Here is a 27,858-nt window from a genome sequence, read left to right on the forward strand (position 1 = left end):
ACTATAACGAAGACCAGCACGACGTATCCAGCAATGTAGAGCTTCGAGCAGTTAACCGGACTCCTAGAGGTGGAGTTTTGAATCGGGCCAATGCGTGGCATTTTTGGAATTTTAAATTATTTATCTAATTTATATGAATTTATCTGAGTATGAAATTAATAAAGTTTAAAATTAATAAAGCAAACCGAAAACAATGAGAAATGACAATTTCATTTCTCCTAATCTATCTAGTTTAGCTCCGCCCACTTTTTCTAGTTGTGTGCTTTCCCGCATGATAAGAATTAAAAATTAATTGTGTATGGGATAGACACAAGAGCGTTTGATCTACACAATTATAAGATCAGAGAGAGTGGGGGAATTGTTAAAAACCACTTCTTTGGTCCCAAAATGACCTAACATCATAATAAAACTTTTCAAAAATTGTTTGAAATTTTTTTAATTTACTGTCAAAAAGTGACAATTACTCAGTTTTTTCCACTAATAATTTTGGAACAATTTTCGAAGTCGACCAAAAAAAAAACACATTTTTCTCCTGCATTTTTTATACTTTAATTTTGTTTTAATTATTTGTATTAAAACATTGAAGTGGCCGGAATAATCTCATAATTTTCAAAATTTTGGCAATTCGCGGAAACATTGACCGGAAATTATGAAAAATCTAAAATTTTTTGGAATGTTTTATTATGATATCCGGTCATTTTGGATCATTAAAGTACATTTAGACAAGGGGTGTGCGGCAAATTTGCCAAATTTGCCGCACACATCAAAAATTTGAGAATACAATTTTGATCAAAACTATTGATTTTTTTCCCCAAAAATTTAGTAAAATGGCATAAAATTGAGATATTTCGATGCTTAAGCAGACACCAATTTTTAATTCAGAATTCAGTAGTTTTGGTGGTCCAAAAAACATTTAAAAGTATCACATTTTTCGGAGTTTGTTAAGCACGGCAAAGAGATTTGCCGCACACCCCTGATTTAGACAAAATCCCCCCAGTGGTACTACTTTGCTTTCAAATTACGGGGGCCCCATAGCAGTTGGGAAGTATCTATAGAAATCCCAGAACTGTTGCATAATTTTGTCACGAAGTATGATCGCTAGACATCCGGTGGTCAATTAAACCTATTTTCCACATCTAAATTTGATATTCTTTCCAAGTATACACAATCTCCCAGGAGACTGACACATTTGGTTGTGGGCTCAGTGCCTGGCACTGGCTGTCATTTTAAGCATCAAGTATCAGCTACTCATGTCTTGTTAGACCTTCTGACTTCTAGAATTTATGTGCAAAATCCTGATTTTTTTTATAAGTTAGATGCACAGTCCGAACATTTTTTCAAAAAGAAAGTACCGTAATAGTATGTCTTTTTTTTAAAGTGTTCTGTGCTAGGGCCAAACTTTTTCCGCATACCTGACCCAATTCGTTTAATAATTAAAAAAAAAAAAAAAAACTTTTCTTTCAGATCAGTATTATCAACTCGAGTAAGCAGACAATTTCCAAAAAATTTACCAATATTCATTCAGTAAGTATCCCGATTTTATTGACTTCCTTGTTAACATAATAATATATCTATTTCGTTTTCAGCACTACAACGATGGCCCTCCCTAAGTTTGCTCCGCGAGCTGTGCACCCTATTCAAGTGAACCAGGCTTCAACTCAGGAATCACAAGATCACAACTCTACCAACAATTGCAGTAACAGGATGAAGGTTCTCTGCTGTATCGCTGTCTTCATAATTCTTGTTATCATCATTGTTCTCATTTTTGTTTTCAGGAAGTTGGAATTGAAATAAAGAACAAATTGAATATAAGTTGGGACTTAACATTTTTCTTCGAGTTGTAAAAATGAATTGAAAATTAAACTGTCAATGTGGAAAGTGCCCAAAAAATGTAGCCCATATTTCAATATTTACTAAAGCATAATAAACAGAAAATTTCGTGTATAACTTTTAGAAAATAAAAATGACATTTAGTTTTGAAAATTTACGAAAAAAAAATCGGCAAACCGGCAAACTGACGGTTAGCCGATTTGCCGGAAATTTTCAATTCCGGCAATTTCCCGATTTGCCGATTCGCCAGAAGTTTTAATTTTCGAAATAGATGTAAGAACATTCATAGAATGCGAACAATTTTGCCGATTTAAATTGAAATTCTGAAATTTCCAAAAAATGTGCAAAATTATAATTTGCCGAAGATTTTGGGCAATTGCCGTTTTTCCGGCAAACTCGGAAAATGGATAATTTGGCCGATTTTTCAATTCCGGAAATTCGCCGATTTGCCGGAAATTTTCAATTCCGGCAATTTGCCGATTTACCAGAAATTTTCAATTTCGGCAATTTGACAGATTTTTAAATTCCGGCAATATGTCGATTTGCCGGAAATTTTTAATTCCGACAATTTGCCGATTTACCAGAAATTTTTTATTTCGGAAATTCGCCAATTTTCCAGATTTTTAAATTCCGGCAATATGACGATTTGCCGGAAATTTTTAATTCCGGCAATTTGCCAATTTGCCAGATTTTGAAATTCCGGCAATTTGCCAATTTGCCAGATTTTGAAATTCCGGCAATTTGCCAATTTGCCAGATTTTGAAATTCCGGCAATTTGCCAGGTTGCCGAAAATTTTCAATTCCGGCAATTTCCCGAATTGCCGATTCGCCAGAAGTTTTAATTTTCAAAGTAGATGTAAGAACATTCATAGGATGCGAACAATTTTGCCGATTTAAATTGAAATTCTGAAATTTCCAAAAAATGTGCAAAATTATAATTTGCCGAAGATTTTGGCCAATTGCCGTTTTTCCGGCAAACTCGGCAAATGGGTAATTTGGCCGATTTTTCAATTCCGGAAATTCGCCGATTTGCCGGAAATTTTCAATTCCGGCAATTTGCCGATTTACCAGAAATTTTCAATTTCGGCAATTTGACAGATTTTTAAATTCCGGCAATATGTCGATTTGCCGGAAATTTTTAATTCCGACAATTTGCCGATTTGCCGGAAATTTTCAATTCCGGCACATTTTCGATTTGTTGATTTGCCAGAAACTTTTAATTCCGCCAATTCGCTGATTTGCCGAAAATTTTTAATTCCGGCAATTTTCCGATTTATTGATTTGCCAGAAATTTCAATTGAGGCACACCCCTGATCTATATATATATATATATATATATATATATATATATAATGTTTAACAGATACCAAAACCTTTTAGCAGCGAAAATGATTCCTGAACCCTTTATATCATAACATCCGTTTTCGAGAATAAATTCGAAAATAATTTTTTCTTTCTAGGAAAACTCACGCAATTATCACCACCCAAGGGACTTTTTATCAGCAATTTGTTCGACATATCAATGTTATTTTAATTAATTTTTTTTTCGTTTTCTTCACACTTTTTTTTTCGTAACATTATGCAATATAATTTTTTATCGTTAAGAGCTTGTTAAAGCTTGAGTTATCTCAAAAACTGCAAGAGTTAGCAAAAAGTTGCCAACTGACATTGTGTTTCTTATAAAATTAAAAAAAAAAAATTTTTTTTAAACTTTTTTGTATCTCCACTCTCCGCAGAGATACACCTTGTTAAACCGCAGACAGCGCGCGTACTCTCGTTGTCTGCGTCGCTCCCCATAACTTTGAAGCGCTGTATCTTTGCAACCGTTAGAGCTATTAAAAACATTGTAAGTACAAAAATGATCAGCATAAAATTTTCTATCGAATGAGCTAACTTTTGATCCAGAGTTCTTCAAATTTTCCCACATTATCTCTCGAATTCCAGAATGCCAACCCCAACCGAATCATCCTCAACTCTTCGCAAGACCCTCTGGTGGTTCTTCATCTTCTATGTCCTGCTCAAGATCGTCGTCATCGTCTTCATCATCGGTTACTACTCGAAATATGGTGTCGCCGACAAAAACTCGACCATCATCGTCTTCGGCCTCGGTGGACTCCACGGAATTCATGGATGAATAAAAAATAATTCCAGTTTTTTTTTGCTTTTTCTATTCGAAATTGCAGAGTTTGTTAATAAAAATTTTTTGTGGAATTCGTTTTTTTTTATACTTTCGAGTTCCGGCTTTAAAGTTCAGGTGCTTTGTAGACGCAGACGACGAGAGCGCGCGAGCCGTCTGCGTCTCCCTCTCTCATCGCTCTCTCGAAGTGTGTAAGTTTTAAACAGGGGTATCTCTGCGGAGAGGGGAGATTCAAAAAAGTTGTTCATTATCAAAATGTGCAAAACTTTATAAGCAATATTTTGATAGTTAACAACTTTTTGATAGTTTTTTTAGTTTTTGAGATATTTGAGTTTTTAGAAAACTTTTCAAACTTTAGAATTTTCGAATTTCTCCAGTATCAGGAGTTTACTAGAAAATAAAAAGCAAGTAAATTTTGAAAGTAACAATTTTTCAATGTTTCTAATGTCTGCAAACAAATAAAAACACTATCAAACAATTAAGTGGAGACGCAGACGACGAGAGCGGCCGTCTGCCGTCTGCGTTTCCCTCTCTCCTCGCTCTTTCTAATTGTGCAAGTTTTAAACAGGTGTATCTCTGCGGAGAGGGGAGATACAAAAAAGTTGCCAACTAACAAAATGCGCAAAATTTTATGAGCAATATTTTGATAGTCAATAACTTTTTGATAGAGTTTTTAGTTTTTCAGATATCTAAATTTTCAGAAAACGCAAACTTTTAAAGTTTAAAAAGTTAAAATTTTAAAAATTTCCCTAAATTTCAGGCGTTTACTAGAACCTCAAAAATAAGTCAATTTTGAAAGTAGCAATTGTTGAATGTCTCTAACATCTGCAAACAGATAAAAATATTATTAAACAATTAGGAGGAGGCGCAGACGACGAGAGCACGCGTGCCGTCTGCGTCTCCCCTCTCCTCGCTCTTTCTAATTGTGCAAGTTTTAAACGGGTGTATCTCTGCGGAGAGGGGAGATACAAAAAAGTTGCCAATTAACAAAATGTGCAAAATTTTATGAGCAATGTTTTGATAGTCAACGATTTTTTATAGCTATCTTAGTTTTTGAGAAATTTGAGATTTTATTTTAAAAATAAAATTTAAAAAAAAGTTAATGCAAAAAGCAAATTAAAAATTTTCGAATATTCAAAAATTAGCCAGCTTCGAAATTTTTGTCAAAAGCGGGTATGGGCCGTGTCCACACTTCCCAGTGACGTCATCACTCCCAATCGAAAAAACCATGACTCCGCCCACTTGGAGCTTCCGAGCAAACGCCATTTTTGCAAGGATGCTCTGCTGGTTTTCATAGGACACCCAAATTCCATCGTCACCTGGAAAATCGGTAAATTTTTGAGAAAAGCCCGAGGAAACGTACCATAGAGATATGGAGCCTGTGCGTGATGATTCCATACTGTTGTGTAGTACCCGGATTGAGCAAAGATGCACACCTAGAAAATTTTTAAAAATTATTCAAATTTTCGGCTGTAATTCTGAAATTTCCACTCACATCTGGCAGATTAGTAATTTCAGGCCGTGCTCTGATTGCAGGGCTGTACGGTTTATGCAGATAATGTGTTAGAAGCTGAAATGCCCTGGCATACGTCGGGATTCCGAAAAATGAAATATTCCTCGGGAGGCCCAAGTCGTACCAGGTTTTCATTGAAGCTTCCTGAAAAAATGTGAATTTCTGGCTTTACGATTGAAGCTGAAAATTTGAAGCGAAAATTTTCCGACTCATCTTGGTGAGACCTTTCATTTGACTCCTTATATGGCTAGGCTCTGATTTTTTTAAAATTTTAATGAGTTGTGCGCCTTTAAACCAAAGTTTTCGTGGCGGGACCCAACCTAGTTATTTGGGGTCGGGGTGTGCGGCAAATGCCGTTTGGCAAATTTTTTTCGACAAATTTGGCAAATCGGCAAATTGTCGGTTTGCCGATTTGCCGGAAATTTTCAATTTCGACCAATTCCCGATTTTTCAATTACCGGAAGTTTTCAATGTCGACAAATTCCCGATTTGCCAATTTGCCGGAAGTTTTCAATGTCGACCAATTCCCGATTTGCCGAAAAATTTTTATTCCGGCAAGTTGCCGATTTGCCAATTTGCCGGAAGTTTCACTTTCGTTTTTCTGGCAAATTGGACAAATCACCAATTTGCAGGAAATTTAAATTCCGGCAATTTGCAGATTTGCCGGAAATTTTCATTTTCGACAATTTGCAGATTTACCGGAAGTTTTCCTATTCGGAAAATTGCTGGTTTGCCGATTTGCCGGAAATTTTCAATTTCGGCAAATCGCCAATTTGCCGGAAAATTCAATTCCGGCAATTTGCCCATTTGTTGGATATTTCAATTCCGGCAATCTGCCGATTTGCCGAAAATTTTAAATTCCGGCAATTTGCCAATTTGCCGATTTGTCGGGAATTTCAATTCCGGGAAACCCAATATTTACAAAATTTTGATATTTCTCCAAAATTTAACTGAGTAGCGACTCTCATAAATCCGGCAAAAATCGATATTTTTCGAAATTTCAAACATTAATCGATAGCTCAAAAGTTTACTAATTTTCGAAAAAAAAAACCCACCGCATTCATCTCCCCGAGCACTGAAATTTCTGCTCTCATCGGATGCAGCGGAGCATTAAACCCCACAAATGGGTTACTGTATCTGTTGAACACGTGGAAATCGTAATTCATAATTTGGACCATATCAGCGTACCTGGAATTGGAAACTGAATTTTTCTTTGCAAAAAAAAATTCAAAAAAAAAACTCGAAAAAAAAAATCTGTTTTTCTGAAATTTTATACTTTTTTAAATAATTTTTTTAAAGTTAAAAAGAAAATCAAACTTACATTTTCAGAGCATCCACGTCATAAGCTTTTCTGGAAATAGTTGGCGGCCCGGATACAGCCACAGAAAGCTTGAGATCAGCCGGTTTTAGGTGGGATTTTAGAATCTGAATATTGGATAAATTTTTGAAAAAATAATTATTCTTAAAAAAATTTCAGATTTTTAATTTATTGTCTTGCCTATTGCCAGCTCTTTGGACTATGCCAATTTTTAAATATTTAGGTCCCGCCGCGAATTCTTGGGGTTACTGTAGTTAGCGTTAATTATGTGTTTCTCGTACATAATATGGCATTTTCAGTTTTCGAGTTACAATTCAGTAAAATTCAAAAAACTACTAATATTGTAAAATTTTGAAAAAAAAAATTGGGAATTTTTTTAAAAATTTCAGAAACTTGGACCTTTTTTAATTCTCAAGATTTTCAACCAAATTTTTGTACCAAAGTCGTATAGAATTACTTTGGTTTTGATAAAATTAAGTACCACATAAGTTTTCGTGGCGGGACCCCAAAAGTTGGAAAATAGCTTTTCAAACAATTAAAAAAAAAAAAAAAATTTCAAAACTACAGTACCCCGAAGTTTTTCGTGGCGAGACCTATTTGTTTAAAAGTAAGATATTTTTTAAATGTGTTTTTATTGATTTCAAATCTAAAAAAATACACAAACTATTACAACACATTATTCTAATTTTTACATAAAATATATCCTAAGCCGGAGCCTAAACATAAGCTTGTGACTAAGCCTAATCCTAAGCCTCAGAAATTTACCCGTAAAAATGTTGCGAAATGAGCTTTATCCGACTTCTGTGCATCCCTACTCCACACTGGAAATTCCCAGTCTATATCTACTCCATTCAGTCGGTATTTTTGTAGAACTTGGGTTACTGTACTCGAAAAATTGTGCATGAGTGTGGTGTTGGAAGTCTGAAAAAATTAGGAGGAATTTTTAGAATTTTTGAAAAAAAAAACAGTGTTCTAAGCTTAAGCCTGAGCCTGAGCCTGAGCCTGAGCCTGAGCCTGAGCCTGAGCCTGAGCCTGAGCCTGAGCCTGAGCCTGAGCCTGAGCCTGAGCCTGAGCCTGAGCCTGAGCCTGAGCCTGAGCCTGCGCCTGAGCCTGAGCCTGAGCCTGAGCCTGAGCCTGAGCCTGAGCCTGAGCCTGAGCCTGAGCCTGAGCCTGAGCCTGAGCCTGAGCATGAGCCTGAGCCTGAGCCTGAGCCTGAGCCTGAGTCTGAGCCTGAGCCTGAGCCTGAGCCTGAGCCTGAGCCTGAGCCTGAGCATGAGCCTGAGCCTGAGCCTGAGCCTGAGCCTGAGTCTGAGCCTGAGCCTGAGCCTGAGCCTGAGCCTGAGCCTGAGCCTGAGCCTGAGCCTGAGCCTGAGCCTGAGCCTGAGCCTGAGCCTGAGCCTGAGCCTGAGCCTGAGCCTGAGCCTGAGCCTGAGCCTGAGCCTGAGCCTGAGCCTGAGCCTGAGCCTGAGCCTGAGCCTGAGCCTGAGCCTGAGCCTGAGCCTGAGCCTGAGCCTGAGCCTGAGCCTGAGCCTGAGCCTGAGCCTGAGCCTGAGCCTGAGCATGAGCCTGAGCATGAGCCTGAGCATGAGCCTGAGCATGAGCCCTTTTTTTTCGAGCATTTTATTTTTTCCAATTTTTCCCAAAACCCACCAAAAACGAAAAAGACGGATTAGAAGACGTAATTGACACAAAAAGTTCAATTTTCCCATCAAAGAGCTCTGAAAAATGCTCCAAATCCTGCTCAAATCCCTGCAACCGCCCATCTTCAGAAACATGTGCCGAATTGATTAATATAATATGGGTGCACAGATTTTTCGGCACTTTTGAAATATCCGGTTGATTGAGAATATAATAACATGCCACTGGAACCGTGTGTACAGGGAGTATTAGCAATAATAGAGAAAAAATCAATAAAAACATGTTTTTTTCAGGAGAGTTTAGGAAAGGGAAAAGGGGTTAAAATGACCACTCCTTATCAGTTTTCTTATCACAGTGACCTTTAGTAGTGACCATAAAAATAGTCAATATTCCTGAAATATTGATTGATAAAAAAGCAAAAAGAATTTTTATGGGTCCTACCACGAAAAATCAGGTTTTAAATGAAAGGTCTTGGCAGGCTAATTAAAATTTTTTTTTTTAAACTTTATATTCAGTGTTTCACGTGGCGTCAGAGAGCCTTATTTCGTCTTGATCTACGTAGATCTACAAAAAAAATGCGGGAAGAAAAGACGCAGAGATTTTAACCGATTTCACATGGTTAAGAAGAAAAATTCCCGCATTTTTTGTAGATCAAATCGTAATAGGACAGCCTGGCACCACGTGGAGTATTTTTTGTAAAAGTTAAAAAAAAAGGTTAGCTTGATTATTTTAAACTTACTTATATATAAAAAATAAATTGGATGTCCATAGTTTGTAGTCTATACAGTCTTTGTAGTCTGTGACGTCATTAAAAATTGTGGGAGGGGTCTGAAATGCTTTGTGGTGAGACCCTTTAAAAACATATATATATATATAAACATTTTGGCGGGAAATTCAAGTTTTCTGAGAAAAACAGCTTGGCGGGAAATTTAAATTTTTTTAGAATTTTTTTAAAACAGAAGTTCATATTTTACTGTTTCTTTAAAAAAATTTAAACTTTCCACCAAAATATATTTCTCAGAAAATTTGAACTCCCGCCAAAATTTGTTTCAAAATTTATGAAAAAAGACATATTAGCAGGTTTATTGGATTTTTACATAGAAACAACGGAGAAAATTCAAAAAATAAACAAGTTTAGCATCCTCTCTTCTTGCAAGCCAACATGGTTCCACAATTCGGGCAAAAATGCTTAACATCCTTTGAACCGGCACAGCAAAGACAGTAAAGAATTGGCCAGCAGAAAACGAAAACTCCAATGAATAAAATAATCCACCAGCAGGTTCCAATTGAGTGAACAGTTCGAGTTGTTACAGATGTCTTCAAAAAATATTGGAATTTGATGGAAAAGTTAAACAATTGTTGGGGGAAGAATGTTTCCAAACCTACAGAAACTTTGCTTTTTTTTGACCAGTGGGAATTTTTGGGTCCCGCCACGAAAACTCGTTGGGTTCTATAGATCAACAAATTGATTAAGTAGTAGAAATTGAAATTTCCAACATTTCCCACAAAAAAAAACCAGCAAAAAATCTTAAAAACTAAAAAGTTAGAACCTTTTGAAAATTCGAAATTTTAGAAAAAAATTTTTTTTCAAAATTTTCAAAGCTAAATTTTAGAGATTAAAATATGATAATAGATCGCCAAAAGCTCACTGAAATTCAATTTTTTTTTGAATTTTTATTTTTGGGTCCCGCCACGAAAACTCACTGTACATATATCTCTTAAATTGAAAAAGTTATTTAATTTTTTCAATTTAAGAGGTATAAAGTGAAAAAATTAAAGTTTTTGGAATTTTTTCAAAATTTTCTAAAACCAAATTCCAAAAATTAAAATTGCGATAACAGGTTAAATTTTCTTATTTTATAATTTTTCAAATTGAAATGATCTCGAGCTTATAATTTAACCCCATGCTCCCACAAATATTAGTTATAAATTTTCGGGTCCCTCCGCGAAAACTCATGAGTTACTGTAGTTTGAAACTTTCATTAAAATGCATTAAAATTTTTAGGAAGAGGGAGTAGTTGCCTTCATTTTAAGTAAAAATTCAGCTGAAAATCTTGGAAACTAAGAAAGTTATGGAATTTCAAAAAATTGGAAAATTAATTCAAAAAACTTTTTTTTTTGAAAAAACCGTTTGTTTTTTCAAATTAACAATTTTTGAGTTTCTGACTCCAAATTTATAATTATAATCATAAAATTATGTAGTATTTAGAAACACTATTTTAAAAATATTGTAATCTGCAAACCTATAGTACCCGGGAGTTTTCGTGGCGGGACCCAAAAATTTTAAAGTAGAGCTCAAGGCTGGATTAAAACGCAATCTAGGACAAAATTTAGTGGAGATTCCGAATTTCCTAGTTAAACTTTATGTAAATCGCAATTCTACGGTGAAATTTAATTTTCGTGGTGAGACCCAACATCTCAATAAAACAACCAACCTGACATCTCGGACAGTACTCCAAATATGGTTTATCCTGATCCACGTGTTTCACAGAAGCACTAATGATTACAGTAGCCTGAGTAGGCTGCTGGACTACATGAGCCTGCACAACAGTCGGCTGGCCGTAAGCCTGTTGTTGGGGATAAGCCGCATAAACCGGCTGCATTTCCACGGCAACTGGCGCGCCGCCCACTACCGTATACGGGGGCGGAGCTGAATCCATTTGGGGTCCCGTAGCGACTGGGTACACTTGCGCTGTTTCTGGGTTACCCATTTTTTTGATCTGAAAAGAAATTTATAATGTTTTTTTTTAAATAAAAGTCTTGAAAAAATGGAAAAAAAAAGTTCACAAAAAAATGAATTTCTAAAAATTTCGAAAATTTTTTTAATTTTCAATTTCTAAAAGAGAAGTTATAAATACTGTAAATTTAACATTTTGAATAAATCAAGTTCATTTTAACTTCAAAATGAGCCCGCACAAGCCTTTGCTCCGCCAATTTTACATAAAATTCCAAATTTTATGGGTCTCGCCACGTAACTCCTAGGGTACTGTAGGTTTTGTAGTTTATATATATATATATATATATTTTTTAATTTTATTTTTAAGAACTATATAACTTCATAAATATAAATTTAGGGTTGAATTTTTTAAATGTTAAAATTTGTTAATTAAAAAAAATTGTTTTTTTTTGCAGAAAAAAAATTTCTGCATTAATTTTCCAATTTTTTGAAATTCCATAGCTTTTTCAGTTTTCAAGATTTTTAGCTGAATTTTAACTTAAAATAATGTCAATTACTTCATCTTTCTAGAAAAATTGTCAAATTTTGATAAAAGTTTCAAAATACAGTAGCCCATGAGTTTTCGCGGAGGGACCCGAAAATTTATAACTTCTGTTTGTAAGCACATGGGGTCAAATTTTTAGAATTAATTTAATTCAAAATAGTTTAAAATAAAATAGTTTAGCTATTAATTTCTGAAATTTAGTATTAGAAAAATTCGAAAAAAAAATTTTGAATATTTTTAAAAAATTTTTAAATTTCGTAACTCTTTCAATTTAAGAGATATTTAGCTGGTTTTGACTCCAAATGTAGAAAAATTTGTTTCTGTACGGTAATTTTATAGTAAATAAAATAGGTTAACAAACTACAGTACCCCAAGAGGTTTCGTAGCGGGACCCAAAATCCGAATTTTTTAAAATTGAATTTCAGTGGGTTTTTGGAGAATTAAAATTAAAAAGAAAACAAAAGTAATATATTATCTAGTATCATATTTTAATATCTAAAATTTCGTTAAAAAATATTTTGAAAGAAATATTTTTTTTAATTTTTAAGATTTTTTGATCATTTTTTTGCAAAATGTTAGGAATTTTATTTTCTACTATTTGATCAAGTTGTTTATGTATGAAACTACACGATTTTTCGTGGCGGGACCCGAAAATTCCCAATGGGCTCAAAGCTCAAAAGAACCTTGAAAAATCAAAAAAAGAAGGCAAAAAACGGTTAGAAAATCAAAATTTCAAATTTCAAAAGCGAAAAAATTAGGTGAAATGCCTTCAAAAACTAGATAACACGTAGAAAAATGAAAAAATGTGGAAAGCAGGCAAACATCGATTTTCGTTTCAACCCATACTTATCAGCTTATCATATTGTCATCACTCCCCTTCCAAAAAGTGGGCAAACAGTGATTCATTAAATGAAAAATTGATTAAAACATTAGAAAATTGTCATTTGACATCTTTAATAAATGAATTTTCAGAAAATTTGCGGAATTTTGATATAAATCATGGAAAATCGGAGAAAATTTCGAAACTTTTGGAATATGAGTCATTATGTAAAGAAATAGTACGAATATTTGCAGGCAAACTTTTTATGGGGAATTTTTTGAAAGCTAATTTTTTAAAAAGAAATTTGAATTCCCGCCAAAAATATTCACAGAATTTTGAATTCCCGCCGAAACTAAAAAAAAAAAATTAACACCCGCCAAATTTTTTAACAGTAATTCGAATCACCGCCAAAAATATTCACAGAATTTTGAATTCCCGCCAAAAATATTCACAGAATTTTGAATTCCCGCCAAAATTTTTAAAAAGAAATTTGAATTCCCGCCAAAAATATTCACAGAATTTTGAATTCCCGCCGAAATTTAAAAAAATTGAATTCCCGCCAAATCTTTCCTCAGAAATTTGAATTACCGCCGAAATTTTTCTCAGAATATTTATATTCCCGTCAAAATTTTTTACAGAAATTTGGATTACCGCCATATTTTTCTCTCAGAAATTTGAATTCCCGCCAAAAAAAATCTCATAATATTTGGAATTCTTCAGAATTAGCGAATTTGTGAAATTTATCTAAAAACTTTTTAAAAAGTAGGCTCTGAAAAGTCTCGAATATTGTTTGTTACATTTCGAATTAAAAATCTTAAAAGTTTTGACCACATTTTTGAGTATAAAAACCCAAAATTGTTAAAACTGTACCAAATTACAGATTCATGCCTAAACTATATCTTACACACATTAATTTTTACCGGGAAAAAAAATATTTATTTCAGACTTTTCCAGACAGAATTTTCTAAATTTTTAGGAAACCAACTATATTAAATAAGCAAAAAAATAATTTTTAACTTTTCTGAAAAGTCAATAATTTCGACGTCTGGACTTCATATCGTTGACGCAGGTCATGCAGGTTCTCGGGCGGTTTGAATGATCAAATGGACATGTGGATTTGTTACAAGTGTCCTCATAACGGCACATATTATGGGAATATATGCATTTGGCTCCAGGACATTGGGGGAAGTTTCTGGAAACTTTTTTTTGGTGAAAACCGTTGTTTTGAGCTTCTGAAATGTGCTCAAAATTCAGAAAAAATTGCTCACTTGCACTTGACCGGCGGGCCATGAGGACAGGATCCAACTCCACGGAGAGCACCACCAACTGAGACATTTTGACTGGAATTACGGCTTCCATGGCGATACATCCGCTTTTTTACTGTCTCCTGGAAAATTAGATTTTGAAAAAGGTTCCAACGGCTCAGCTGGTTACAGGTTTTGCTTCGAAAGAATTGGTCAAGGGTTCGAGTCCCACCAGTGGTAATTGTTTTTTTTTTAAATTTTTTTTATTTGAAAAATTGTTCTAAAATCCCAATTTGAGCCATAACTCGAAAATCGAAAATCTCAGGAAGCAAAATAAACTAAATTTTTTGGATTTTGCTCAAAAAATACGTTTTAAAACCCAAAAATTCTTCAAACCTTAAAAATATGATCCCTGAACTCGTCCCAATCATCATCTGACATTAATTCAGAGCTTTTACCAAATGGCTCCTGGCAATACGCGCAGATTACAGGCTTTGGGCCGTGTCGGTGGGCGGTATGGGCCGCCAGGCGCTCAATTGATTCGGATTTCTGAAAAAAGTTAGTTTTTTCCCCAAAAATCGATATTCCTAGAAAAATCAATATTCCTCCAAAAATCAATAATTTTTCCAAAAATCAATAATTTTCAATATATCTAGAAAAATCAATATTTCTAGAAAAAATCTATGTTCCTCCAAAAATCAATAATTTCTAAAAAATCATAGTTTTTTCCAGAAATTAATATTTCTAGAAAAATTATTATTTCTCCATAAATCAATAATTTCCAACAAATCGATAATTTCCAAAAATCAATAATTTCCAAAAATCATTATTTATCCAATAATCAATATTTCTAGAAAAATCAATATTCCTCCAGAAATTAATGTTTTTTCCGAAAATTTTCCATAAATCAATATATTCCAAAAATCATAGTTTTTTTCCAGAAATTAATATTTCTAGAAAAATCATTATTTCTTCATAAATCAATAATTTCCAAAAATCAATAATTTCTAAATATCGATACTTTTTCCAAAAATCAATACACCTAAAATCGATATTTTTCAGAAAATCATTCTTTTTTCAAAAATTCAATATTTCTAGAAAAGTCAATATTCTTCCAAAAATCAATATTTTTCAAAAACCATTAATTTCCATAAAATCGATAATTTCTGAAAATCAATATTTTAAAAAAATAAATATTTCTAGAAAAATTAATATTTCTAGAAAAATTAATATTTCTAGAAAAATTAATATTTCTAGAAAAATTAATATTTCTAGAAAAATTAATATTTCTAGAAAAATTAATATTTCTAGAAAAATCTATAATTTTTCAAAAACCATTAATTTCCATAAAATCGATATCTTCCCAAAATCAATATTATTTTTAAAAAATCAATATTTCTAGTCCATTTACCTTGTCACAATGATAGCAATTAAATTGATCTTCATGATTTTTAATCTCGTGCTCCGCGAGCTCCCGAATCGAGTCGAAAGCTTTCCGGCACTGACGGCAGTTGAATTGGGGAGCCTTCGGTGTCCGAGAACGGTCACGGACTGGGGAGCTGGAATTTTCGACAATTTTGGATTAAAACGGGAGAAAATTGGGCTAAACTTGTTTGCATTTTTTGAATTTTTCGAAAAATAGGAAGGACATAGATAGATCGATGAAAATAGTGATACAGTAGTGATAAAAATTTTTTTTTGTTACAATAAATTGATATCAACACAACAAATCATATATTGAGCCATAGCCTGGCTCATAATGCTCGGAGAGCAATATAACCTAGATTTTCGGATTTAGCAAAAAATTTTAAATAAAAAATTGTTCCAATGGCTCAGCTGGTTACAGCCTTGACTTCGAAAATAGGTCAAGGGTTCGAGTCCCACTAGTGGTAACAACTTTTTTTTGTTTAATTTGGCATAACATTTGGTTTTTTTCTGAAAAAATTGTCCTAAAATTCAATTTTGAGCCATAGCTGGGCTCGAAATGCTCAAAATTTAAAATTCCAAGCCAAGTAACTCTATAAAAATAATAAATGAGCAATTTGCCATGTAATCCATGTTTCCAAAAAAACACAACACAATAGATAAATAAGATACTTCTTCCCATATATATAGATAGTTTCAAAATATTTTCCAACTACAAAAATCAATATACTCAATCTCCTCAAACGTCCCACGGCTTGTTGAGCGGCTGCGGTTTCTTGCAATTGGACTGCAAAAGCGTCAATTTTAATTTTTTTTTTTGATTTTAAAAGTGACTAACATACCTTCTAGACCTTTCCCTGTTTTGTTTTGACCTGAAATTTAGAATTCAAAAAAAAAAGAAGATTGCTAGAAAACACCCGTACTTGATATATTTTCAAGTTTTATAGTGAAAAATTCGAATTCTCCGCCATGAAAAACCTAAATACACTGCCGGGGACTCGAACCCGCGACCTTTTTCACAGAGGTCAAACCTCTTACCCACTGCGCCACGGCGCCCATTACGCGCAGCAGCAGCGCCTGGCTCGGCGTACCGGTGGCGCAGTCGGTAACAGGGCTGGTTTTGGTGAAAAGGTCAGGGGTTCGAGCCCCCGCTGGGGTATTCAGGTTTTTCATAGCGGAGAATTCAAATTTTTCACTTTAAAATTCAAGATATCAACTCTAAAAGCACATTTTCAGACAAATCTTGCTTACCTTTTCTTATAGTCCTTCTTAGTTCTGCGATTATCCTCGCTGCTGCTCATTTTGGCACCTTGGCAGAAATAAGAGAAAAAAGGGGAATTCGTAAAGCAACAAAGCTGACAACAAAAATAAAAAGAAGTTGGAGCTTTTCCTTCGGGGAGAGGAAGGCGACCAGTTACCACGGAAACCTCGCCGCACCCCCTAATTGATAAGAGTTTTTCTGATTTCCACCTGCTGGTCGGGCTCTCGGCGTGCCCAGTGAGGTGTGAACTTTTTGTGGGAAAAAAGGAAAAAAAATTAGGGAAGGAGATTTTCATGTATTTGAAAATCAAAAAACAAAAATCATAGTAAAAATTTAAAAATCGATAATATATATATAATATACGAAAATAATCAAAAAATTCAAAAAAAAATCGATAACTTTACGAAGGAGTCGGCGAAGATTCCTCGAATGGTTCGACGTCGGATTTTCGGCGACAAATGAAATATTCGGGTACAATAATCGATAATTCGCGGCGACGTAGAGCCTGAAAATTAGATTTTTTTGAAGAAAAAATTATCGATTTTTTTTTGGAATTTTTTTTTGAGAAATATTGATTTAAAAAAAAAATTTTAGAAATAAAAACTTACATATCCCGCCGAGCATTTCGTGCAATTGAGCCAGCCAACAAAAAATTGGAATATTTGTGAAATTCGGGACCATACCCGTTGAAAAAAGCAAAAAAATTATTTTTGAAAAAAATCTATTTTTTTCAATTTTTTTATAAAAATTTAAAAAATTGTTAAATATTGAAAAATCACAATAACTACAAAAATATCATTTTAAACATGCATTCTAGCATTTGGAGATGCTGAAAATCGTCGTCTAACACATTTCGGCGACATTGAGGCCAGCGTTTTCAGAAAGTTACAGGTCGATGACGTCATCGGCTCTGCCGGTGTGGCAGTTATGTAGGCCAAGCTGTGACGGGTGGAAGCCGTGCGATGTTGTCTGCCAGAAAATGCAGAAATTTTCACCTGAGTAAGGTCCTGTTTCGTTTCGACGCTTAAGCCCGAGCTTAGGCCCGAGTCATCGCCGGATATCGAGTGCTGGCCGTTTATTGCCTGAAATTTATTGATTTTTCAATATGAAAACTAAGTCAGCAGTAGTCTGAAAATTTATCCATCGACTGATTTTTAGATCGTTTGAAAATATTGATTTTTGACTGATTTATGTAGAAATTTGTAAAAATCTAAATTTTGAAAAATACTTCGAGTCGCTACTCAGCCAATTTTCGAGATTTCACAATTATTTATGAGAATATAGATTTGTCAGACTGAGAGCTTCAAATTAAGTATAAACACGACTAGGTTCCGTGCAAAAACAATTTAGGCTCCGTCCACTTGTTGAAAAATATTGTGAAACTTCAGTTTTTCGAGAAAATACTGTTGTTTTCATTTAGATTTAGTGAAATTCAGTTTAGCCACTTTGAGAGCTTTTATTTAAGTATAAACACGACTAGGTTCCGATCGAAAAACGATTTAGGCTCCGCCCACTTCTTGGAAAAAATTGCGAAATTTGGGAGATTATGATTTTTCAAACAATTTTTCATTACATTTCTTCAATATTATCATTAAATTTAACTTTGTCACGCGGAGAACTTTAATATTAAGCTCCGCCCATTATTTTTGGCTCCGCCCACTTAAACTTTTTTTTTTTTGAAAAATCGATTTTTTTTCTTCATTTTCAATCGATTTTCCTCCTTTTTTTTTGCCAGATTTTCACTATTTTTTCTAATTTTCCTTGAGCAAACCTGTTTATTGGATTTTCTAATAGCTCCCGACTCGGAATATCCGACCTTCATGCGATCAATGATGAAGCGGAGCACCTCCCGCCACAGAATAATGGCCGAATCGATTTCGGCAAACGACATTTCATTTCGCTTGTGGAACCTGTGAAATCTGGGATTTTCATGGGTAAAATTTGTAGAAAATCGGTGATTTATCGATTTTTTGGCGGTAAAATCGATAATTAATTGATTTTTTTTTGCACAGATTTTGAAAAATTGATAAAACTCACTTATTATGTGATTTCATTGCTTTCCGAAAATGAAACAACACACATTCCTTGAAAACCGACCAATAATGAGCGCTGAAATTAAGAATCAAAAAATCAATAAATTATTGATTTTTTAAACCCCTCCCCCCCCGGCGGCCTACCTAAAACCCAGCTGTTCTTCATGTTTTGCGTGGATTTTTCCCAAATTTAGAAAAACCGCGTCGAGTTGAGCAGGATCTTCCAAATGTGTCATTGTTGACTCGATAACCTGCAAAAAATTGATAAAATCAATGAAATTAAGGTAAAAATTGAAAATTTTATTAAATTTAGTTGTTTTTGAGTCGCTACTCACCCATTTTAGTAGAGTGGATATTGATTTTAGGATTTTTGAAATCTCCCGGACAGGAGCTTTGATTTAAGTATAAACACGACTAGGTTTCGTAAAAAAACCATTTAGGCTCCGCCCACTTCTTGGAAATATTGCGAAATTTGGGAGATTATGATTTTTCAAACAATTTTCCGTACTTTTCGAATATTTTTTAAAAATGATACTAAGTTTAATTTACCCCACTGAGAACTTTAATATAACTATACATTTTTCTTTAGCTATTTAGGCCCCGCCCACTTTTTGGGGGCGGAGCCATGGAATTTCGTGTCATTTTTTTAAAACAAGACATGTGGGGGGTCATTTTAAAGGTCTCAATGAGCTGAACTCATTTTTTTATGTAAAAAAATGTTTAAACCCACCTGCAAAAACCGCACTGCGTGAAAAATGAACTCGTTGCTCTTTTTGTCCTCTCTGAAATTTTTGGGGTGGTTATTTTGAGTATTTTTCTGGAAAATCGATACTTATAGTCTTTCATCATGAAGGAGAACATGAGTTTTGCATCGGGAGCTTGTTCGAATATCATTTGGAATATATTTACAGCCACTTGTTGCATGTCTCTGAAAAAAAAAATTTTTGGAAATTTTTTGAAAAATCTGACATTTTCGAAAATTCATAACTTTTTCATGTTTCGAGATTTTTTGCTAATTTTTGTTTTATTAATCTCTATTAGTACCTATTAACTATTTAAAATTAGTTTTGTAACAGTCACCCAAAAAACTACAGTAACCCAGGAGTTTTCGTGGCGGGGCTCAAAAATTCATAACTTTTTCAATTTTTGAAATTTTTGCTCATATTTTGCTTTTAAGTTTACAATAAATGTTTGTTATACGCAACATCAAAAAAATTAACAAAAATTCAAACAAATCTACAGTAACCCAAGACTTTCGTGGCGGGACCCATTTTTTCTGAAAATCAGCGGAACCAAGCCATATTTGGGGTCAAATGAAAGCTCTCAATGAGCTGAACTCAAATTATTTAATAAAATCCACTGAAGTATTTAAAATAATCTTAAAATTTGGAAAAAAAACTCACTTGGACACAATTCCCCAGGACTTGTTCAGAATTTCCCTGTCTATCGGTGTCAAATGGGATAATGACTCCATTTTCATGGAAAATCTGAAATTTTTCTTATGTTTTTGATAAAAAAGCGTAAAATACAAAAAAAAAATTAGAAAAAGTCAAGAAAAAATTTTTTAAATAAAAAAAAAATTTTCAGAATTTTTTTCAGAAAAAAAAAAGAAGCCGAACAACTCGAAAAAGTGCTCGAAATAATATAAATTCTATAATTTATGTAAATAATATTACTTGGAAGCCGAAAATGCATAGTAATTGAGCTCATGAAGAGAGAAGGAGAAGGACAAGAGCAAAAAAAAAGTTTCTGAAAATTCTGGAGTCCCGCAGCGAAAACACGTGGGGTACTGTAGTTTTGAGGTTTAATTTTTCAAAAGTGTACCCAATTTTAAACAAATATTTTATTTAGGCTCCACATAAAAAATCAGCTCGAAATATGTAAAGTTGAACAAGTTACGGGGTTTTAAACTAGACACTCTAAATTTTTTTGAAAATTCTGGAGTCTTGCCTCAAAAACTCGTGGAGGTAGCTTTGTAGCTTTGTGGCCAAAAAATTTGAAAGTAAATATTTTTACTAAATAATATTTTATTCATAATTTGAATTCATAATTAGCTGCATATATTCAAAATTAAAGAAGTTATGAGTTTTTGAAATTAAACTTTTAAATTTAAAAAAAAAAAATTGCAAAAATTGTTTTTTTCCAAACTTTCAAAATTAAAAAAAAAATTCCTTTACTGGATTTCAGAAATTTAAACTATATATATATATATATATTTTTTTTTTAATGTTTCAAATTCAAAAAATTCCACCCTGACTATGAATTCAACAACCAAAAGCATAATAATTGGGGGCTCCGCGAGCCGGGCTCATTTTCAGATATTTTCAATCATTTTTTTGACAGAAAATGAAAAATTGCATCCACTTTTTTCTTGGCAAGCAACAACAAAACGAAATAATTTTGAGAAAAAAATAAATGGAAGGAATTTTTTTTTCAGCCGGAGCTCTGAGCTCGCCTGTCAATAAATAATGAATTGGAGAGTAGGTGGAGGTTATTTACTGGGGGGAAGAAATTTTTTTTTGAAGTAGGTTAGGTTTCTAAACATGAACTAATAGTAGGGATGGCTGGAAAAAAAATAGGACAAAAAAATTTTTTCGAAAAAATTTTTTTTTTCTCAGAAATTTTTTTTTCAGCAATTTTTTTTTCATAGTACCTAAATTTTCATCATAAAGTTCTAGTTTTTCAGCTATTTTTCCAATTTTTTGCCTTTTCCGCCAAAAGCTTAAGATTACTGGGTTACTGTAGCTTCAAAAGTACGCAAACACTGCAGTACACCAGATCTTACGACAAAATGCAGAAAACACGGGTTTTTCGTGAAATAATGATAGAATATGTGAAAAATGGCTTAAAATTGAAAACTAACACAAAAATTCAAGAAAATCACATTTTTCGAAAAAAAATTTGAAAAAGTTTTTTTTTTGAATTAAAAACAAATTTCCAAATTTTTCTAAAAACGGCCTGTAAACTGTAATTAAGTAATAATAAAATTTTCAAAAATACTTTTCCACTACTTTCGAACTTAAAGTAATGAAATTTGAGTACCTATTACGTAGCTCCAAAAGGACGAAGCTCTGCGGAGGAGGAAGCAAAACTAAAAAGGAAAAAGTTTCCCCGAAACAAAAAAGTTCCGTTTAAAAAAAAGGAACAAAACTCATGTGTGAAGCGTCCGAAAGCTCAAAAAAAAAGAAATAAAAAATAAAATTGATTTGATGTGAAAAATGAGAGAACATTGTCTGACAAAATGGTTCCCCAGAGGGAATTTTTGGAGATCATACTACAAAGATATATGTTTAGAAATATGTGAATTATGAATAAAGTGATGGAAATACACAAAAACTCGGGAAAATGGGAAAAAATGTTAAAATAGAAAAAATTGTGAAAAAAAATTTTTGAAAAAAAATCAACAAAATTTTTTTTTTCAATTTTTTTAAATTCTAAAATTTTTTTCACTACTTCTACCTTTTCCCCCATAAAAATCTGGCATTTCTGCAAATTTGCGTAAGATTCGGTGTAGTTGTGGTGTTTGCGTACTTTTGGAGCTACAGTAACCCGGAAACTCATAAAACATAGCTAGACAAGCGGAAAATTTACAAAACTTATTATACAATTTTAATTTAGAATCATTTTTCCTAGAAAACATAGAAATTCAAAAAAAAGTGAAAATTGAAGTTTTTTCTCGATAGAAATGTTAAAAAATTTCAATTTTCTTTTCAATTTTCTGCAAAATTTGATAATTATTCCAAAATTTTAAAAATATCCTATAATAAACACAATTTTCCAGGGTTTCAGCTCAAATATAGGGTATACCGGGTTACTGTAGCTTGAAAAGTACGCAACCACCGACAGTACACCAGATCTTACGACAAAATGCAGATTTTGCTGGAAACTTGTGAAAAAAGCTAAAAAGGCTATTTAGAGGTAAAATAAGTCCTTCTTTTTTTTCAAGTTTTAATATTAATTTCAAAACTAAAAAAGTGCAGTAAATTTTTAAAAAACTAGAAATTTCGAAAAAAAAAAATTTTCATTAAAAATAATGGAAAACCGAAGCGGTAATTGGCAATTTTCTGTTTCTCTGGAGCATTTCAGAGCTGTCGAGACCTCACTCAGCTTCATGTTGTTGTTGTTCAGTTTGGCAGCTGGGGACTGAAAGGAATTAGTGATTGGGTATTAGTTGGGAGGGGTAGAAAATAAGGTTTTTAATTGGAAAATTATCTTGTTGAGATTGCTGCTGACTAATTCACAACAAGAAAAAGTGTGGAAAAATATAACAATGTCTGAAAAAAAAATAGAAAACAATTTTTTTTTTCAAAAAATTTGCAAAAAATGTGCAAAAAATGTGCAAAAAATGTGCAAAAAATGTGCAAAAAATGTGCAAAAAATGTGCAAAAAATGTGCAAAAAATGTGCAAAAAATGGGCAAAAAATGTGCAAAAAATGGGCAAAAAATGTGGAAAAAATGTTAAAAAAAGAGCCCATTTTTGAACAATATCCAAGAAGTGGGCGTGGCCTGAAACAAGAAGGGGGCGGAGCTAAGTTGATATAAGTTTAGAAACTTTAATTCTAAATTTTTGTTAGAAACCTGTGCCCGCGTCAATAAAGTAGAAAAAAAACAGTTTCAATTCCAGGGGCGGAGCTCAAACAGTGGGCGGGGTTTAAACCTAGAAAGGGGCGGAGCTTAAGAATACCTAATTTTTCCGAAAAGAATGCGTTAAAACATATTCGAACAATCTATTAACCAATCCAATTAAAATTTCATTTTGCCCTTCTTACTGAAAACAAAACGCCCACTTAGTAGGCGGGGCCATAAACCAATAAAGGGGCGGGGCTTATTTAATAACTTATTCAATTCAAAATTTTTAGTTTTCTAAATGATCTTTGGAAATTTTAAATTTTTAAATAAATTTTCTTGAAATTTTTTTTTTCTTCTAAAAATAGTTTAACCCAACTATTTCGCAATAGTAGGCAAGAAGTGGGCGGAGCTTAAAATTATTAATTTTTATAAAAATTATTATGAAATCTATTTCAACTACAGCTCTAAATGTGTTTAATAAATGTTCAGGAATCTCATAATTTGGAAAACACTAATAAAAGGAAATTTCGCAACAACAGCCAAGAAGTGGGCGGAGCCTAACTTCATTTTGTACGGAATATAGTCATGTGGGGTGTCATGACAAAGCTCTAAACGTGATAAATTCGAATTTTTAGGTTTTAGGGAGAAATCTTCACAATTGAAGGATTTCCCGGTACCTTTCTAGAATTTTCTAAAAAAATTTTTTTTTTTGAAAAAATTTTTTAGGAGTAGGAAAAGTTTAAAATCCAAAAAAATTTATTTCATAAAACGCGAAAAGTACAATAAGAAAAAAGTGCCCAGCGGAATGTTCTATAAAATGTAGAGATATGCGTCATTAGGAATTACGGGAGGACAAAGAAGCATAAGAAAGGCTGTGGAAATTTGATTTTCGGGAGAATGAGAAACACGAGAAAATGGTGGTTCATTGGGTGCAAAATACAAAAATGCGGAAAAAAAACTGAGGGTTTGTGAATTTTAAGAAAAACAAATTTTTTAAATTTAAATTTTTCAAAAAAATCTACGAAATTTTTTTTTTTCCAAAAATTTTTTTTTCTCAAAAAATCCAAAATCCCCAATTCAATTTTTGCCCTTAACAATCTCCAAAAGCGTCTCAAGACCCAAAATCGATCCATCATCCCGTCCATCATAGAAACTGTCGCCTTGAAGACCCCCGAATGTGGCGTTCGCGAAATCCACCACTTTGATGCGTACCAGATTATCGATTGGGAGTTGTGAGTCTGCAAAATATTTGAAACTTAATTGAAATATACTATAAAAACCTAAAAAAAAACTAAACAAAAAACTGAAAAAAAATTAGTAAATTTCAGTCAAAAATCGATATTTTTAATTCCAATAAGTGGGCGGAGCCTAAAATAACAATAACAACTCATTTTTGACATCATTTTTGACGTTTCCAGTAGAAAACCGAAAAAAAAATTCTAAACAAATTTAATTTTAAAAAAAATCAATTATTTCGCAATACTTTCCAAGAAGTGGGCGGGGCTAAAACGGGCGGAACCTAACCAAACAACCTAATAAAGTATAAAATACGTTTAAAACTAAAATTTAAGTGTTTTAATGTTTGGAATCTAGAATTTGTTCAAAAACCTTCCAGAAGAAAACAAACATTCTACAAAATTGACCAAGAAGTGGGCGGAGCCTAAAATTCCAGATGTGTCAAACTCAAATTCAAATCTTTTTAGATTTGAAATTTTGATATTTTTTCAACAAAAAATATAGAAAAAAACAAATTTTTTGTAACCAGCTAACCGAAAAAAATCAATTATTTCGCAATACTTGCCAAGAAGTGGGCGGAGCCTAAAACCCAAGACACTTACAGTTTAGTCGTGGTTTTTGAACCCTAATTGTGCTGGTAGAACTAACGTGATCAGTTTTAGACTATTACTTACAATTTTTAATTTAAAACCTTAATAATTCAGATATTTCGCAATACTTGCCAAGAAGTGGGCGGGGCTTAAAACTTGGAATTTTTCGAACCATGCCATGATTATACTTAAATGAAAGCTGTAAATGAGCTAAATTCGAAAATTTTGATTAAAAATTAAAAAAAAACTAACTGGGACTGGGAGCTGCTCCAATTTCATTCAGAAATTTGAAAAAAAAACAATTAAAAAAAAAATTTTAAATTTTTTTCTCAACTTATGATTAAATTTAAAAAAAACATTAAGTTTACTCACCACTAAAATTAGATTCAATGACAATGAGCAAAGATGCTCCGAAGAGCCGCACCCCATCGGCTCCACAGAGCACATCTCGAATTCCGAGCAACCTTCGCTCAACTTCCTCCAGAACTGCTTCAGGCACGTCGAAAAATTGTTTGACCGCCAGAAATAGATCAGTTTTGTCCATAGATCGTCCCATATATTTGTTAATTGAAATTTCGGATTTTGGAGCAAAATTTGGAGCTGCCGAATTCGGAGCAAAATTTGGAGCAAAATTCTGGGAATTTTGCTCCAAAAATGGAATTTTCATGCCGCAGAGCCGGATTCCTAGCGTCGCTGACGTGGTAGCTTGACATTTTGCGGTCATACACGCAATTTTGGATACGGTAGCCTGATCGCCGTGTTGTCGTGTGCCGAGCTTCAGGTCAAGGATTCGAGGGGATTTCATACGGTAGGTGAGGTCCGAGAGGACTATGAAATTTCTGGAAATTTTTTTTTGGAATTTCGAGAATTAAAAATAGAAAATTCTGACAAAAAACAACAACAAAAAAATTTCCAAAAAAAATTTTTTTTTTCGAGTCGCTACTCAGCCAATTCAATAGATTTTTATCTTATTTTTGCATTTTCTCAACCACCACACTGAGACCTTTGATTTAAGTATAATCATGACTAGGGTTCCGTTTATTCTTAGTTTTAGCCCCGCCCACTTCTTGCCAGTTATTGCAAAATATCTAAATTGTTAGGGTTTTAGAATGAAAATTTAGGTTAAATAGTCGGAAACTAAACATTTAAGCGCTGACAAAGTTAGAGTTGTTTTCTAAGTAAACCCACGACCACGTTTTTAAGTATCTTAAGTTTATATTTAAGCTCCGCCCCCTTCTTGGCCATTATTGCGAAATACTTGAATTTTGGGAGATTTTGCCTAATTCCACAAGTTAATACGATTTATTGCTAAAATTCACTCAAATAACACCTTTCATTTGAGTAAAATTAAGGTCAAAACCCGCCTACTTGCCTTTAAGCTCCGCCCACTTCTAGGCATATATTGCGAAATATCTTTATAATTAGGCTTTTAATGAAAATTTGTAATTAATAGTCTGAAATTTCCCATTTTAGTTCTACCAGCACAATGAAACTTTCATTTTAAGTATAATAATGATTAGGTTCCATTTTATGTATAAGCTCCGCCCACTCCTTGGCAAGTATTGCGAAATAATTGATTTTTGAAGTAGGTGAATTCTATTAAATTCCTAATTCCACACTATTTTTCACAAAAATCATAAGCTACCATAAAGTTAAATTCCTGAATCAGAAATCAGATAAATTTAAATATTTCGAAATAATGTACAATAAGTGGGCGGAGCCAAAAAGCATATTCACCGGAAATGGGTCATGTTGGGTGTCAAATGAAAGCTCTCAGTGAGCTGAACTCGAAAACACACAATTTTGAACAAAAATCTGAAGTTTGGCTGAGTAGCGACTCAAAACTCATTTTTTTTTTGGCTAATTTTTCTGAATTTTTTTAGAATACTCACTTTGAAAGTTTTCGCTTATTCAAAATAGGCGATCCTTCGATACTTTCCGGTATTACCACATTCTCCAACTGATGGTGTCGGCAATTCGAGCAGCTATCGTCTAGTGTGCTCACAGAGCTGCCTTGAATTGTGCTACAGCACAGCGGAGCAATTGATTTCAAGATTTTTGGCATTTTCTGGTAGAACAGGATTTCCCGCTCCTCACAAGGTTTAAGCAAGTGTCCATTTGGCAGGGAAGTGAACGGGGTGTGACCGCCGACCTGAAAATTGACATTTTTTTACAAAAAAATTTTAATAAAATTTAGAAAAAAAAAAGAAAGAAGAGATTTTGAGTCGCTACTCAGGCAATTTGGAATATTTCGCAAAAAAATTTTTAATTTTCAGATTCAGCACATTGAGACCTTTCATTTAAGTATAATCATGACTAGGGTTCCGGTAAATTTTAAATTTTAGCCCCGCCCACTTCTTGGTCAAGCTATTGCGAAATATTCGATTTGTGGCGGTTTTTGAGTTTTTGACTTTATTATTAAAAATATTTTGGTGCATTTTAAGAGCATAAGAGCATTGGGCTCTCAAAAGAACTCTGAAAAGTGTAAATTTAAGCTCCGCCCACTTCTTGGTTGACATTTGCACATATAGTCTAATTTTTTTTTAATTGATAAGAAAATGCACTTAAGAGTTTTGAAGTAAAATTTAAATTAAAAATTAAAAAAAAAACGGATTTGAGTCTCCGCCCCTTTTTGGGTCTCGCCACGAAAAGTGTCAATATGGGCGGAGCCTAGGCTTGTGGGGTGTTAAGTTGAAGCTGGGGAGCCAACTATGTTTTTATACGTATAATAATATTTGAAAATGTGAAAAAAAATTTTCTGAAAAATTTTTTTTTTTAATTAAAAAAAAAAATTTTTTCCAAAAATGTTTTCTTTCAAAATTGTTTGATTTTTCTATTGCAAATAAAATTGCAAACCTGATGATCAAACGGCTTTAGCACATCTTGCACATTTATAGTTGCTCCATCCAGGGAAGAAGCTCGCTTTATGTTGAGGACCATATTTTCTGAAAATTATCGATTTTTTGGGGATAATGGGGGGGGGGGGAAACTGAGGAATATGTAGAAATAAGTGTTGAAAAATA

At 33.3% G+C, this 27,858-nt stretch overlaps 7 protein-coding genes across 7 annotated transcripts; 1 reads left to right on the top strand and 6 right to left on the bottom strand.

Moving 5' to 3' along the window:
• Positions 1 to 3,775: 3,775 nt before the first annotated feature.
• On the top strand, positions 3,776 to 3,964 carry Y22D7AL.1 (COX3 domain-containing protein; the record flags this gene model as incomplete). Its single annotated transcript, NM_001381743.1, has 1 exon — positions 3,776 to 3,964. One exon carries the CDS (start codon positions 3,776 to 3,778, stop codon positions 3,962 to 3,964), a length of 189 nt encoding a protein of 62 aa, NP_001368029.1.
• Positions 3,965 to 5,017: 1,053 nt separating this feature from the next.
• Positions 5,018 to 8,775, bottom strand: cht-4 (GH18 domain-containing protein). The gene is made up of 7 exons (NM_065036.7): positions 8,449 to 8,775; positions 7,564 to 7,719; positions 6,802 to 6,905; positions 6,536 to 6,668; positions 5,463 to 5,624; positions 5,331 to 5,403; positions 5,018 to 5,286 (listed from the first exon to the last, which is right to left on the bottom strand). The coding sequence occupies exons 1-7, from the start codon at positions 8,716 to 8,718 to the stop codon at positions 5,102 to 5,104; spliced, it is 1,083 nt and encodes a 360-aa protein (NP_497437.2). The 5' UTR covers positions 8,719 to 8,775; the 3' UTR covers positions 5,018 to 5,101.
• Positions 8,776 to 9,501: 726 nt separating this feature from the next.
• Y22D7AL.15 (LITAF domain-containing protein) lies at positions 9,502 to 11,158 on the bottom strand. Its single transcript, NM_065037.5, has 2 exons — positions 10,872 to 11,158; positions 9,502 to 9,753 (listed from the first exon to the last, which is right to left on the bottom strand). The coding sequence occupies exons 1-2, from the start codon at positions 11,145 to 11,147 to the stop codon at positions 9,571 to 9,573; spliced, it is 459 nt and encodes a 152-aa protein (NP_497438.2). The 5' UTR covers positions 11,148 to 11,158; the 3' UTR covers positions 9,502 to 9,570.
• Positions 11,159 to 13,398: 2,240 nt separating this feature from the next.
• Positions 13,399 to 16,511, bottom strand: Y22D7AL.16 (C2H2-type domain-containing protein). The gene is made up of 7 exons (NM_065038.4): positions 16,398 to 16,511; positions 15,989 to 16,018; positions 15,877 to 15,933; positions 15,133 to 15,280; positions 14,118 to 14,270; positions 13,746 to 13,864; positions 13,399 to 13,669 (listed from the first exon to the last, which is right to left on the bottom strand). The coding sequence occupies exons 1-7, from the start codon at positions 16,445 to 16,447 to the stop codon at positions 13,507 to 13,509; spliced, it is 720 nt and encodes a 239-aa protein (NP_497439.2). The 5' UTR covers positions 16,448 to 16,511; the 3' UTR covers positions 13,399 to 13,506.
• A 253-nt stretch (positions 16,512 to 16,764) lies between these two features.
• Y22D7AR.3 (Ovule protein) lies at positions 16,765 to 17,144 on the bottom strand. Its single transcript, NM_065039.2, has 2 exons — positions 17,016 to 17,144; positions 16,765 to 16,912 (listed from the first exon to the last, which is right to left on the bottom strand). Exons 1-2 carry the CDS (start codon positions 17,086 to 17,088, stop codon positions 16,788 to 16,790), a joined length of 198 nt encoding a protein of 65 aa, NP_497440.1. The 5' UTR covers positions 17,089 to 17,144; the 3' UTR covers positions 16,765 to 16,787.
• glb-30 (Globin domain-containing protein) lies at positions 17,126 to 19,914 on the bottom strand (the record flags this gene model as incomplete). The annotated part of the gene is made up of 7 exons (NM_065041.5): positions 17,126 to 17,489; positions 18,179 to 18,317; positions 18,445 to 18,516; positions 18,585 to 18,691; positions 19,171 to 19,222; positions 19,273 to 19,368; positions 19,844 to 19,914. 7 exons carry the CDS (start codon positions 19,912 to 19,914, stop codon positions 17,208 to 17,210), a joined length of 819 nt encoding a protein of 272 aa, NP_497442.2. The 3' UTR covers positions 17,126 to 17,207.
• Positions 19,915 to 23,747: 3,833 nt separating this feature from the next.
• Y22D7AR.6 (Kinase) lies at positions 23,748 to 27,780 on the bottom strand. Its single transcript, NM_001393284.1, has 4 exons — positions 27,692 to 27,780; positions 26,728 to 26,987; positions 25,208 to 25,674; positions 23,748 to 24,247 (listed from the first exon to the last, which is right to left on the bottom strand). Exons 1-4 carry the CDS (start codon positions 27,773 to 27,775, stop codon positions 24,087 to 24,089), a joined length of 972 nt encoding a protein of 323 aa, NP_001380063.1. The 5' UTR covers positions 27,776 to 27,780; the 3' UTR covers positions 23,748 to 24,086.
• Between the last annotated feature and the right edge of the window lie 78 nt (positions 27,781 to 27,858).

This window comes from Caenorhabditis elegans, chromosome III, assembly GCF_000002985.6.
Source record: "Caenorhabditis elegans chromosome III".
In the NCBI taxonomy this organism is placed as follows: domain Eukaryota; kingdom Metazoa; phylum Nematoda; class Chromadorea; order Rhabditida; family Rhabditidae; genus Caenorhabditis; species Caenorhabditis elegans.